The sequence below is a fragment of the Camelina sativa genome, chromosome 3 (assembly GCF_030686135.1).
Source record: "Camelina sativa cultivar CO46 ecotype springtype chromosome 3, ASM3068613v1".
Taxonomy (NCBI): Eukaryota; Viridiplantae; Streptophyta; class Magnoliopsida; order Brassicales; family Brassicaceae; genus Camelina; species Camelina sativa.
Genome location: NC_141882.1, coordinates 6,668,273 through 6,680,514, shown reverse-complemented (window position 1 = coordinate 6,680,514; position 12,242 = coordinate 6,668,273). Strand labels below are relative to the sequence as shown.

The window sequence follows — 12,242 nt, the reverse complement described above, 5'->3', positions numbered from 1 at the left end:
ATGAGTGAGAAGAAAACACGGATTTCATTAGTTATTGAATCATAAGAAAGACACTCAGCTTGAGTTCAGCAACATACTATTTAAAGATCCAAAGTTTTACAGAAAAAAGACAACTCCTTAAGACTCAGCAAATGCCACGAAAATCAGGTCTTAAACGCATGTTCATTGCTAGACTATGCTCGAAGTTATTCAACTTCAGCAAGGTAATCATCGATCTCCGCTGGTGTTAGTACCCTACATTAATCCCAAAAAGAACAATTGAGTATCAAGCACATTCTACTTAAACATATAAAGATTCTTGATTTTAAACAAAATGGGTACCTGAAAACTTTGTCAGCACCGATTTTGCCAATTTCAATATTTTTGCTTGAGATCTCTCCCTCAAAGCTACCAAAGCAAAAACAAAAAACAAATGAGGTGAAGGCTTGTTGGCAGTGTAAAAAGCTTAAAGCTACACATGTATTGTGTGTGTGCGTGAGCGTGTACACCATCATCAGAAATAGCTGAAGGTTTACTACAAGAATACAAGTGCTTTTATCCATGTGCTTTCATTATAAACGACAGTGCTATGGGTTGGTAATCTCACAGCCACAAGACTAGTTTCTTTCTAATGAATGATTAGTGATCTTGAATTCAAAGATCTATACTTACCCTTCTTTCAATGTCAATATAGCTGTGTGAATGGCATCATCAAGTTCCATGTCTTCTGTGTACCTGCAAGAAATTTGTGGTTGGTTAAGGTTGGTCAGCGAATGAGGAGTGCTTTCCTGACAGGAGCCAAACTAACGAAATTTGACTAATAGAAGTAAAATTTTAAGATTAGTTAACTGGTTATATGTTTCACGTATCTACCATCTTTGGATATCAACAAATAGTAAGCACTATTACCTTTTCTCAAGGAATGTTTTTGCGTTAGAAACGTTCTTTCCCATGGCTGAAGCTTTCCAAGAGAAATAAGAGCCAGATGGATCCACCTAGCATAAGAACAAAAAGTATAGAAGAATTAGACCCTGAGTAAGGAAAGCAAAGTTTAATTCTCAGGTTAATCTCAAGATGAATGGTAATTCGGTTTAGACAGAAATATAAGGTGGTAATTATCGTAACAGGATAATGCCAAAAAGGTAATTTACAAAGCTACAAGTTTCTCTAAGTTTAGTTTTTCAGCACTGTAAAGAACATAAATTGAGGTATGAAGATTGCAAGACTCGACTGTTCTCAATATAACTGACAGATGTACTGAGGACGAAATACCTGATACAGTTGTGGACCCTTGTCATCATATCCAGCCACAAGCAGGGAAACTCCGAAAGGTCTAACACCACTGTTAACAAGAGAAGGTACAAAAAAAGAAATTGGAAACAGGATATATGGTGGGTACAAATTTGCTAAACCAGCATTATTTCACGCCAAGTCAATGATCAAATCTCAAATTGCAAGTGCAAAGCTACGCACTTGATAATTGCTTTTTCTGAGAAAATAATTTAGTTCAATCAAACATATTGGGAATATAGGAAGAAGTAAACATATGACATATGAGGTTGTATTTTATAGTTTAAAGTATAACACTTACCCCGATTGAGTAAACTCTTGCATAACAGTAGCGGTTTCCCTTACAAGTTGGGTAACAGGGATGGGTTCCTGCAATAAGATAGCTTCCTTAGATGATAAAGCAACTGAATTGACAGGGAAATAAGTATTCACAGAGGAAAATAACTGAAACCATATCACATTGGCAAGGAATACAAGAAATTTTGAGGAAAAGAGAGATATGATTACTTTGTAAAGACGGAGATATTGCTCAGCCTGTTTCCTACTCTTCCTAACAAGAACTCGAAAATCAGGACCCATGCCACTTCATAGAAGAAAATGCAAAAAAAAAGTTAGCAGCAAAATTAAAACCAATATCATATAAATAGCTCAAGATAGGCGAGGAGAAAAACCTGTAGACAACTCCAATATTAGGAGTCAAGTGCTGAATTTTTTGAACCTGAAACAGGCAGAAGAGAAACCTAATGTCAGAAATGTTGACTGGATTACGCAATCTAAGAAAGCATGACCATCAGGCAAAAATACAAAAAAAACTTATTTCTTAAAAACGATCCAATTCTCTTAATTCCCAAAGGCAAGTTAGTCTACCATATAATGATTAGGTAGGAAGATTATCAACTTACAGATGCTTCATCAACCAGAATAGAAGGCAGTTTCTTTTCGGTTGCAATGACAACTCCATTGGAAGCTGCAGTAAAAAAAAAAAAAAAACAGTTATCAGAAGAAAACTAAAAACTTTATTAGATCAATCAGCACTTCATCATGTCATAATCAAACCTTTAATCCCCAAAGATGTTTGGCCTGATCCAACAGCAGTAAGGGCATGCTCTATCTGAACCAGCTTCCCAGATGGGCTGTGTTTCCATTCATAGCCACAGCACAAATTAGTCACAGCAAAAATGCTCGGAAGACATGAATGTGAATGAATTGATTAAACTAAGTTGGTACCTGAAAGTGGTGAGTGAAAATGAGTACTGACTATCCCCCATAGCTCCTTAAGCAAATCCGCGAAAAGCTGTGAAACAACACACACAAGAGTGAGATCAATTTAATTTATTGCAAAGAACTTCAGAAAAAATTGGAATCGTGATTCTAAACCCCCACGAAAATTAGGGTTTCAAAGTCACCGGGATCAAACGATTCAGGTCTCGTTACCGAAAGATACTCACATCAGACTCTTTAAAAAACTCCTAGAAATTAAAAGAATGGGTTTTTTGAGATCGATACGAATCTGCAAACAGGAACTAACACTGTGAAGAGACTAGCTTACCTTGAGCTTGAGCTTGAGAATCGAGATCGACGAAGCGATTAAGTTGCAGAGAGAGAGAGATAAATAGGCTTTTAGGTTTCGTGCACAGAAGGTTGGAGTGAGATTTTACGATTTTTTTTTTTCTTTTCTTTTCTTTTGGAAGAAGAAGTAACGCCCAAAAGGACTGCGTTTTATACTTAAAACGCTAGCGTTTGATAAAGAAAGAGAACGCAAACGCGATTTTTCTGTAACCAAAGTACCCAAACAACACTGTCTTTAGTCCTGATCAGTGGTGGGGAGTAGAAGCAGCATCGTTAAGAACAAAGTTGCGAGCTTGGGGAATCTTCTGAACAGTATAAACTCAACAACGTGTTATCTATACAGTAGATGGTATTTTCGAGGTGATATATGGCTTCGACCCTTTACTCAAGATCTTTATTGGTTGCTCGTCGCTGCCTCTTTAATCCTTCTCTATCTCCTCTTCTTCCGCAGAGGACCCCTAAATTTGCAACCTTTCTAAACGTAAGTTGTTATCAATTTGATTCTCCATCCTTCTCTCTCAGCTTACGTTTTCCTTTGATCGTTGTTCTCACTTCTTGGTCTCTGATCCTTCATCGGTTTAGTCTTGTATTGGCTACTAGTACTAGTAGTGGGCTTTCGAGTTTACCAAAGGTTTCACATTGGGAGGTGTAGTTAATTGTCTAGAATAGATTATCCGATGATGTCTGTGTTTAATGACTTGAATTCGTGTTTTTTCTTTCACTTTGTTGAATTGTTGTAACCAAAGTTTGGACTTTTTTTTTTTTTTTTTTGTTATGTTGTTTGAGCTGGATCCTTGTGTTACGTTTTGTAATGTTTATTGCAGAAGAAAGCACTCAGCTCACAGTTGCACTCTGCCTATTCAACTTATAAATCATCTACTCACGTTAGTCGAGTTATGGCTTCTACTGGAACTGAGCCAAAAGCTAAATACGCCACATCATCCGTATCTTCCAATGAACCTGTTGTGTCTGTTGATTGGCTCCATGCTAATCTTAGAGGGGCTGATATAAAGGTAACCGCCATTCTTGCTGTGTTGAATTTGATCTCAGATTTTGCACTTGTTGTGACTGTAGACTTCGTCAAGACTTTTTCCGCCATGATTCTTATGTAACTTGTTTGTTTCCTGGTCAGGTTTTGGATGCCTCATGGTACATGCCACATGAGCAAAGAAATCCAGTCCAAGAGTATCAAGTGAGAATATTGTACACTTTTGTAGGTTACTAAGTAAACAAGCTATTAAGCCGTTGTTCTGGATGAGCACTATGAAAGTTTTGTATGGAAAGGAAAACTATGCATTAGCGTTAGTATACGGCTTTTTTGTTGATTGGCTTGTATGTTATCCTCTTCTACAGGTTGCTCATATTCCAGGTGCTCTCTTCTTTGATTTGGATGGAATATCAGATCGAAAGACAAATGTGAGATTCCCTGCCCCCTTTTCTTTAGAGAAGACTCTAGCAACAAACCTAGACTCTATGCTGTGTTATTTGATTGTGAATATTGAGAAATTTTCCCATTAAAGCTTTGACAAGCCTACATATTGTGAGTGTCTATGTGCCTTATGTCAGTTACCACACATGCTACCATCTGAGGAAGGTTTCGCTGCTGGCTGTTCTGCTCTTGGAATCGAGAACAAAGATGGCGTGGTTGTATATGATGGAAAGGGGATCTTTAGTGCAGCTCGTGTATGGTGGTGAGTTATGGATCTCATGTCCCTGAGCTTTGTTAATCTTTGCTAAATATGTTCTCTTAGGTATAATCAAATTAATGTGTGCGCCTTTTGTTAAAACTTAAAACAGGATGTTTAGAGTCTTTGGACATGAAAAAGTATGGGTACTTGATGGAGGCTTGCCAAAATGGCGTGCTTCAGGTTATGACGTTGAATCCAGTGCCTCAAGTGATGCCATTTTGAAAGCCAGTCTAGCAAATGACGCTGTAGAGAAAATCTATCAAGGACAAACAGTGAGTTAATTCATTCATAGAAAAGTTTTTGCCAATCTGCATGATTCTTTAAATTGCATAGTCAGTTGCTTTACCTGCTACTTATGGTTTATCCACATCTTTGCTGGTTCCACAGATTACTCCAATAACTTTTCAGACGAAGTTCCAGTCGCATCTTGTATGGGGACTTGATCAGGTTAGCGTTTCCTAAACATATTTTTTCTTTGAAATTTGATGAACTTGAGATGGTGCTATTCAATTCATTTTTTCCCATAATCACCTGGTTTATTGTTCCGCAAATCAAATCCTTGGTGGTATTGAAGCGGAGGAGCCTAGTAATAGACTAGTTTATTTTCAAAGATACCACTTCTGTCATAAATAGGTTTAAAGTCTGTAGATAGTTCGCTAGTAAGATTACCAAAGCTAATTGGATAATTGACAGGTAAAGGAAAACATGGAGGATAAGACTTATCAGCACATAGATGCACGTGCAAAAGCTAGGTGTGTTTCCAAGTCATTGCTTAAGTCTGGATTGTAGTTTCACTATATAGTATGCTTAAGTCTGGATTGTAATTTCACTATATAGTATGCTAATGATTTTAAATTGGTTCTGCTTATAGCATTTGATATAGAATTTACTCTGTTTGACAGATTTGACGGTACTGCTCCAGAACCTCGCAAGGGAATACCGAGTGGTCATATACCTGGTAGCAAGTGTGTCCCTTTTCCCGACGTAAGCCACCGTCTAACTTGAAGGACTTGCCGTTATATTTGTTTTGACACCATAGAAAATGATAATATATTTCTTTATGCAGATGTTTGATTCCTCTCAAACACTGTTACCAGCGGAGGAGCTTAAGAAGAGGTTTGAACAAGAAGGTACAATAAAAATCCATTACCTAAGCCAGCTGTTTTAAGCGATTACTTAACCGTTTATCTGCAGGAATTTCACTGGACAGTCCAATCATGGCCTCATGTGGAACCGGTGTGACAGCTTGTATTTTGGCATTGGTAACAAAATGATGATGTTAGAATTTACTCATTTACTATGATATGAAAAAAATCTGAGACTGATTACTCCTTTTTTACTGGTCAGGGATTTCATCGTTTGGGAAAAGCCGATGTCCCGATCTATGATGGGTCTTGGACTGAATGGGCAACCGAATCAAACTTGCCCATGGTGGGTTCTTCTTCATGAATAAGTCAAGAAGAAGCTACAGATCAGTCACAAGCCTAGCTTGGTTCAATCTATTTTTCTGCGTTAAAAAGTTTAGCCAAGAATTAAGGGATTGTGTCTAAAATTCTATATACTTGAGGATTTATTGAGTTTGGATTCATCTGTGTGAAGATTAATAAGAATTCCTTTGAACAACCAGGAAAATTGTTTCTCTCAACTATATATCTTCTTCCCTATGTTCTTGTTGTCTGACGGTATATGTGTGGAGTACGGATTGAATATAAAATATATAAATCTAAGGGTAAATGAATACCAAAAGGACCGCGTGGCCTAATGGATAAGGCGCTCGCCTCCGGAGCGGGAGATTGTGGGTTCGAGTCCCACCGTGGTCGCTATGTTTGCTGTTTTTGCATTTTTCTTTTTTCCTCATCGTTTTCACTTTTCACTCTCCCACAAACAGATTTTAAAGATGCCAAAAACGAAGGTAAAATAGATTGATATATCAACAAAGTGATCTCTCAGATTTAAGCATCAAAAACATATCATTATCATGTACAAGTGAGTGATGCATACAAAGCTTCTGTGGATCTGAGTAATCATTTTAGTTCTCTTTTGAACATGAAAACAAGAACCGGAGCTAACGGTCGGTTCAGCATTTGGAATTTGCAGCAGACCCAATCACTGACCGGTAAACTCGACCCAAAAGCTTCTACCACTTCTAACTCTTCCCTGAACAACAAAGTGACAAACCAATTTACAACAAGCAAAATGGATCATCATCATCAAACTATGTTACAAAACTACAAATTTCGCCTTACTAGATAATGAGAGAAATATTTCGCCAGCAGTTACTTATTAGTTATTACCTTCCACCAGGATGGCCAATGTAAACAACCAAGCTGATGAGGCCACCAGGCATTAAGATTCTCTCAGAAGCCTTCAATGCCAATAATGTTGTATCTGTGACCGTGATTATCGACTTGTTGCCACCTGGAAGATACCCGAGATTGAATGCAACCATCCTAAGATCAACAGAAAAAAAAAATCGACCTCTCAAGCAGCGTGCCAACTAAACCGATAAAGCGAGGAAATTGTTTCATAAAAAAATGTTCCATCAGGTAACCAATGTACCTCACACGGGAGTTTTGAGGGACAATCTCTTCCATTTTACTATGACAGATGTTAAAGAGTTTGACGCAGTCCTTCTGCATTACTTCAGCAGAAATGGAACAAGGCTCGATATTAGTAAGAACCATACACCCCGCAATGGAAACGAGCTTCGGTAATCATCTAACCTCTTTTGAGCCAAGGGTTAGATCCAGCAAAGAGGAAGTGCTCTGAATGGCATCTTTTTGAATGTCCATTGCATAAACATAGCCACCAGAAACAGAATCATCCATAACCATCTTCAACATTGCTAAAGTATCATTCCCGTTTCCGCATGTAGCATCGATAACCATATCCCCCTTTTGGATGACCTTCTCCCACACGCTGAAAGGGTAATAATCACCAAATTAGTTAATGCAGCTTTAAAGCATGAACATTACCCTTAACAATAGTCAATAGGATCCAAAGATTCATTCTTTAATCCAGGGACAGCTTTTCTGATGTAATTTGCTAAAGCTCCAAGGTTAATGCTATTAATTGACATCAAATCTGAAAGCTTTTAAATGTGAAGACAGGATTAGTTCAAGTATCTGAGTTTAAAAGTACTCACACATGAGCTACTTCTGTTGCCTTCTTCCTTCCAAAGAGATAACCAACAAAAACATCCTCTAGCCCTGAAGACGAACAAAAGACTGAAATTTACGCGCTAATCACGATCCGTAAAGCTACGTAGCTGCTCGATTTCTTTCTAAAATCAGTTTCGGGTATCAAAATATTTACCTGGAATCGGAAAGTTTGGTGAATGCGAAGGAGACGAGCTGAAAGCAGCAGCTACAGGAGAACATCGAATTCTGGTGAAAGGGTTTTGTCGCATTGCAATTCGAAAATCGAAGGACATTGGTGTTTTGCGGAAGGGAATCGAGTATGAGCGCGCCAACGTAGAGGATAACATTGACATCTCTGCTTTAAAGAACCCAGCCGCCATTAAACAACAAAAGCTTCGATCGATCTGCTCTCCGAAATTTTTTCCACTTGCACTTAAAAAGTATATTATACCTTCCTAAGAATATTAAATAGTGGGCTTTATCTCTGGCCCAAAAAGTTATATCTCAAAAAAACGAAAATGAAACGCGACGTCGTTTGGCACTACAAATGAAGCAAGCAAATTCTATTTTGTTGTGATGTATTTTAAATTTTATCTCATGTTCCTATATCCAATCTTATTAACTATCCAAAATGAAAAGATACAAAAATCGATAAACAAAAAAAATATTGACAGTTTGAATAGAAAAATAGGATACACACAAACCATAGAATGAATTCTAAAAGCGGAAAGAATATCAGAGATATTAAAACGTGATCATCGTCTAAAAATACTCAAAAACAATGTAATCATCAGGATCACTACCGCTCTTAGCTTCATTACACGTCTTGCTCTTCTTAACTTCAGCGGCCACGTCCGTAAACGCCGGCAAAGACTCCTTCTCTTTCTTCATATAGCACGAGAAATCCACCGGCTCCGGCATATGCGGCGGCGTTTCTCCACGGATCAACGCCCAGTTCACGCCTTCAAAGAACGGGTGCTGCTTGATCTCCGTCGCGCCTCGCTTATACGCGATTCTGTTTTGCGGCTCTTTTACCAACAAACCTTTGATCAAATCCTTCGCCGTAGAACTCACCTGAGAATATTCAGGGAATCTCAGAGGTTGTCCGATTACATTGTAAAGCGTAGCTTTGTTTCCTTGTCCTTTAAAAGGTGTCGCTCCGTGGAGAAGCTCGTAGATGAAGATACCGAACGTCCACCAATCTACGGCGCTCCCGTGACCTTCGTTTTTGATAATCTCCGGCGCTAAATACTCGTGTGTTCCGACAAAAGACATTGACTTCACGTCTGTCGGCTCTGCCATGAGTTCTGGTAATGATCCATCGAAATCGGATTTGGATTTTCGGTTTTTCTTCGAGGATTGGCGCATTCTTGGGAAGAATGTGGATGGTTGGTAACATCCTTGGACCGACGCATCGTTGTCAATGATTCCGGTGGTTCCTCCTCCGTTGAATGATTTGACAAGTGTTGGATTGACTGAACATCGGAGGGATAAATCGAAATCGGAGAGCATAATGTGACCGTCGTCACGAACCAGAACGTTCTCTGGCTTTAAGTCTCGGTATACGATTCCGAGCATGTGTAGATACTCTAATGCTAATAACACTTCTGATGCAAAGAACCTGTAATTATAAGCAACAAAGCCAAACCCTTAAATATTAGTTAATTAATGTTTTCTCTCTGTTTCTATACTCTGTTTTGTATATACTAACCTGGCAGCATCTTCTGTGAAACACTTGGTAGGTTGCTTCTGTCTCAAGGAATAGAGATTGCCACCGCTACAAAACTCCATGACCAAGCAATAGAATTTATCAGTCTCGAAGTGAGCGTAAAGAGTCGGCAAGAAAGGATGATCAAGCTGAGACAAGATCTCTCTCTCCGTCTGAGCTCTCAACAGCTTGTTCCTGCTCACAAGAGAAGCCTTATCCATTACTTTCATGGCGAAATACGTCGTAGGATTTGCTCCTTTGAGTTCAACAAGATAAACACTTCCTATATCTCCATAACCTAGCCGCTTCAAAACGCGAAAATCGTTGATTCCCAGCTTGATTCCTCTCGATTTAAGGGAGTTCACGGCGTCCCACCTAATATCTCCTCCTGTGTGAGGCTTAGAGGAATTATCAGTGGATGTACGTCCCATGCTGTTGCTTCGCGAGATCATGTTACTGATGTGATTGCTGATGAATGGATTCGGCTCTGTTGTTGTTATATCTTCTTCAATCTTCTTTGTGTTTTGATCAATTTGCTTCTGCTTATCTTTACGTGGTTGTCGTTGTTGAGATTTATGGTTTGATGAGCATGAGGCAGAGTCAGGATGATGACTCTTCTGCAGACGAACATAAGACGATTTCATAGGGTTCTGTAAAGTAGAATGAATATAGGAAAAACTTTGTATATATTGTGTTATTAGGTCACACCGTCACAATTCCGAAACATATATACACGGTTCAAGATAACTAGATAAGTACAATATATTCCTAACCCTTATCTAAATAGGTATATCCTAAACACTTTCTTGGAACACTTTCTTTATCCAAAGTGAGGAGAATTATAGATGTTTAATTAAAATTTTACCTCTGGCGAGACAAGCTTATTCCCGGGTTTCAATAACATCGCCAGCGAGTAAAACTAGATCAAGAGTGTCCTCTTTTCCACGTACAGAAGAAGAAAGAAAACAAGAATCTTGTCTTAAAGCATCAATGTCGAGTTGACTATGTTTTTATCAATCAAGTTTCGACATTACTTGTTGTCACGAATATAACAACGCTTCATCTGCCTACCAAGATAGGTGTGCACGTCGTACATTATATTATTGGGAATTAAGAAGTGAAAATTAACGAGTGGAGACAAGTATATTATGAATTGCTGAGGAAGTGGGTAATGGAGATGGTGCAGGGAAGAAAATGTCTCTTGGATTAAAAAAACACTTAGGTTCAAAGTTAAATGCCCATTTATATCACATTTTGTTCAGAGACAAAGAAGCCTACAAAGATTTGGCTATATAGAAGTAAGAAGATCATCCTAAAATTGCTATTTTCCCCGGATTAGATACAGAAACCCCTTTATATGTCTAGAGTCAATCTCTGAGCAGAAGAGTAATAGTGAGACTCGAGCTCTTTAAGACTAGAAGAGGCAGTATCGGCTATAATAGCCAACAATCGATTAGTCTTCTCGGCCTCTTGATCAAACTCTTCAATTCTTTGTTCTACATGATCGTTCAGTGATGCAAATCCTGAAAAAATTGCTGTTTGCTTCAGATCCGATACGAGTTTTAAAAGAGAATCAGCTGCTTGAACCTGTTCATCATCATAAGTAAAAAAACTCAGTTAACAAACAAAATGATGGCAATACATAAGCCTACCAAAACAAACCCAGTCGAAAACCAAAACTAAGATTAGATTTTGGAGACCTATTAGTGAAATGTGAGCTCAATTAGAGTTCCCAAGTACTGCCTTAAACCTTAAACTCTAATTGCATCTTCCTAAGTTAAAAGACATCAATTTTACCACTCTTGACAAACCTAGTTGTAAACCACAACTAAGATTAGATTTTGAAGACTCATTATTGAAATGTGAGCTCTGGATTCAAACAAACATTTTTTTTTGCATCTGTGAGCTTCTTCAGATCCCAAGTACTGCCTTAAAACCCAAATTGCATCTTCCTAAGTTAAAAGACATCAAATTTTACCAGTCTTGACGCTCGCATCTCCATCATGTGTGTTTCTTGCGAGTTCTTCACCGGTGGAACACTCACCTACAACAAACCAAAACGTTCCTTCACCTTCAACGAACTGAGAACGAAAATCTAAAGTTTTTTTTTTTTTTTTGTAAAACAGATCTCCGATCGAAATCTATGCTCCAGATATTGAACTCTGATCCAATACTAACAAGTTAAAAAAATCGAAATCAAATCACAAACCCTCGAGACATTGACGATTTGAGTGAAGTTATCGACGACGGATGTGATGTCAGTCTCTACTCTCTGTAACAACGCCTTTTGCTTCTGTAGAGCAGCGACGGCTGCTGCGGCCGTTGGTCCGCTTCCTCCACCGTATCCACCAGCCATACCGCCACCGTAACCACCGCCTTTGATCATCATCATCACCACTGGTGAGAAACAAAAGAAAAGGAAGCTATGCACGTTTTTAGTACGAACACAAGCAATAAATTAAAAGAGGCCTGAAAGTATTATTGGGCCGCCTAAACTATTGGGCTTATACATTATTCCGATAGTGTTTTGAGTTTGTTTTGTGGTAAAAGCAAAACTGCAAAACATAAAGAAATAGTATTAGCATAAGCTAGGAATTTAGTGTGTGATTTTCGACAAGCTTCCTTCACATATCAGCCTCGGGATCAGAGTGTCTTTCTAACAAGTCCTTGTAACACAGTCTGTCTAATACTTGGGGCATTCTCAACTCTTAGAGCAGCTGCATTCGTGATCTTTTCATCAGTGTCTTTTTAACAAAAAAACAAAAAAAAAATTAAAAAGGTGAGGAGAGAGAGATTTTGTGTCTCACATAAGATATATTAAGACACCCACAGACCCTCTCTCTCTCTGAGCTATCACCATCTTATTGC

At 38.4% G+C, this 12,242-nt stretch overlaps 5 protein-coding genes and 1 non-coding gene across 13 annotated transcripts; 2 read left to right on the top strand and 4 right to left on the bottom strand.

The window, feature by feature from the left end:
* Positions 1-5: 5 nt before the first annotated feature.
* On the bottom strand, positions 6-2,967 carry LOC104775599 (proteasome subunit alpha type-2-A). 4 transcript variants are annotated; one of them, XM_087500127.1, is made up of 13 exons: positions 2,819-2,967; positions 2,676-2,738; positions 2,497-2,563; positions 2,326-2,402; positions 2,172-2,236; positions 1,941-1,987; positions 1,777-1,852; positions 1,571-1,638; positions 1,252-1,321; positions 889-974; positions 652-714; positions 322-387; positions 6-234 (listed from the first exon to the last, which is right to left on the bottom strand). In XM_087500127.1, exons 3-13 carry the CDS (start codon positions 2,535-2,537, stop codon positions 186-188), a joined length of 708 nt encoding a protein of 235 aa, XP_087356253.1. In that variant the 5' UTR covers positions 2,538-2,563; positions 2,676-2,738; positions 2,819-2,967; the 3' UTR covers positions 6-185. The 4 variants fall into 4 exon arrangements, with proteins under 4 accessions (XP_087356253.1, XP_010497883.1, XP_010497894.1 ...); XM_010499581.2 differs by having other exon boundaries at positions 2,704-2,738; XM_010499592.2 differs by having other exon boundaries at positions 2,718-2,738.
* A 95-nt stretch (positions 2,968-3,062) lies between these two features.
* On the top strand, positions 3,063-6,149 carry LOC104775570 (thiosulfate/3-mercaptopyruvate sulfurtransferase 1, mitochondrial). Of its 2 annotated transcripts, XM_010499562.3 has the most exons (13): positions 3,063-3,198; positions 3,290-3,319; positions 3,663-3,851; positions 3,971-4,030; positions 4,192-4,254; positions 4,405-4,529; positions 4,636-4,798; positions 4,914-4,973; positions 5,220-5,278; positions 5,429-5,510; positions 5,593-5,656; positions 5,721-5,788; positions 5,874-6,149. In XM_010499562.3, exons 3-13 carry the CDS (start codon positions 3,735-3,737, stop codon positions 5,973-5,975), a joined length of 963 nt encoding a protein of 320 aa, XP_010497864.1. In that variant the 5' UTR covers positions 3,063-3,198; positions 3,290-3,319; positions 3,663-3,734; the 3' UTR covers positions 5,976-6,149. The 2 variants fall into 2 exon arrangements, with proteins under 2 accessions (XP_010497864.1, XP_010497860.1); XM_010499558.3 differs by having other exon boundaries at positions 3,179-3,319.
* Positions 6,150-6,273: 124 nt separating this feature from the next.
* On the top strand, positions 6,274-6,346 carry TRNAR-CCG (transfer RNA arginine (anticodon CCG)). The gene has a single exon. It is a non-coding gene; the product is annotated as a tRNA-Arg (tRNA).
* Positions 6,347-6,424: 78 nt separating this feature from the next.
* LOC104775557 (tRNA (mnm(5)s(2)U34)-methyltransferase, chloroplastic) lies at positions 6,425-8,109 on the bottom strand. Of its 4 annotated transcripts, none has more exons than XR_015589307.1 (6): positions 7,842-8,095; positions 7,672-7,753; positions 7,250-7,445; positions 7,086-7,167; positions 6,821-6,976; positions 6,425-6,683 (listed from the first exon to the last, which is right to left on the bottom strand). XR_015589307.1 is itself a non-coding variant. In XM_010499551.3 (6 exons), exons 1-6 carry the CDS (start codon positions 8,044-8,046, stop codon positions 6,551-6,553), a joined length of 828 nt encoding a protein of 275 aa, XP_010497853.1. In that variant the 5' UTR covers positions 8,047-8,109; the 3' UTR covers positions 6,425-6,550. The 4 variants fall into 4 exon arrangements, 2 of the variants coding, with proteins under 2 accessions (XP_010497853.1, XP_087356133.1); XR_015589311.1 differs by having other exon boundaries at positions 7,672-7,735; XM_010499551.3 differs by having other exon boundaries at positions 7,086-7,159; positions 7,672-7,735; positions 7,842-8,109.
* A 177-nt stretch (positions 8,110-8,286) lies between these two features.
* Positions 8,287-10,375, bottom strand: LOC104775546 (serine/threonine-protein kinase RHS3-like). Its single transcript, XM_010499546.2, has 3 exons — positions 10,240-10,375; positions 9,378-9,991; positions 8,287-9,287 (listed from the first exon to the last, which is right to left on the bottom strand). The coding sequence occupies exons 1-3, from the start codon at positions 10,276-10,278 to the stop codon at positions 8,429-8,431; spliced, it is 1,512 nt and encodes a 503-aa protein (XP_010497848.2). The 5' UTR covers positions 10,279-10,375; the 3' UTR covers positions 8,287-8,428.
* Positions 10,376-10,560: 185 nt separating this feature from the next.
* On the bottom strand, positions 10,561-12,210 carry LOC104775532 (mediator of RNA polymerase II transcription subunit 22b). Its single transcript, XM_010499539.2, has 3 exons — positions 11,584-12,210; positions 11,353-11,418; positions 10,561-10,961 (listed from the first exon to the last, which is right to left on the bottom strand). The coding sequence occupies exons 1-3, from the start codon at positions 11,764-11,766 to the stop codon at positions 10,728-10,730; spliced, it is 483 nt and encodes a 160-aa protein (XP_010497841.1). The 5' UTR covers positions 11,767-12,210; the 3' UTR covers positions 10,561-10,727.
* Positions 12,211-12,242: the final 32 nt, after the last annotated feature.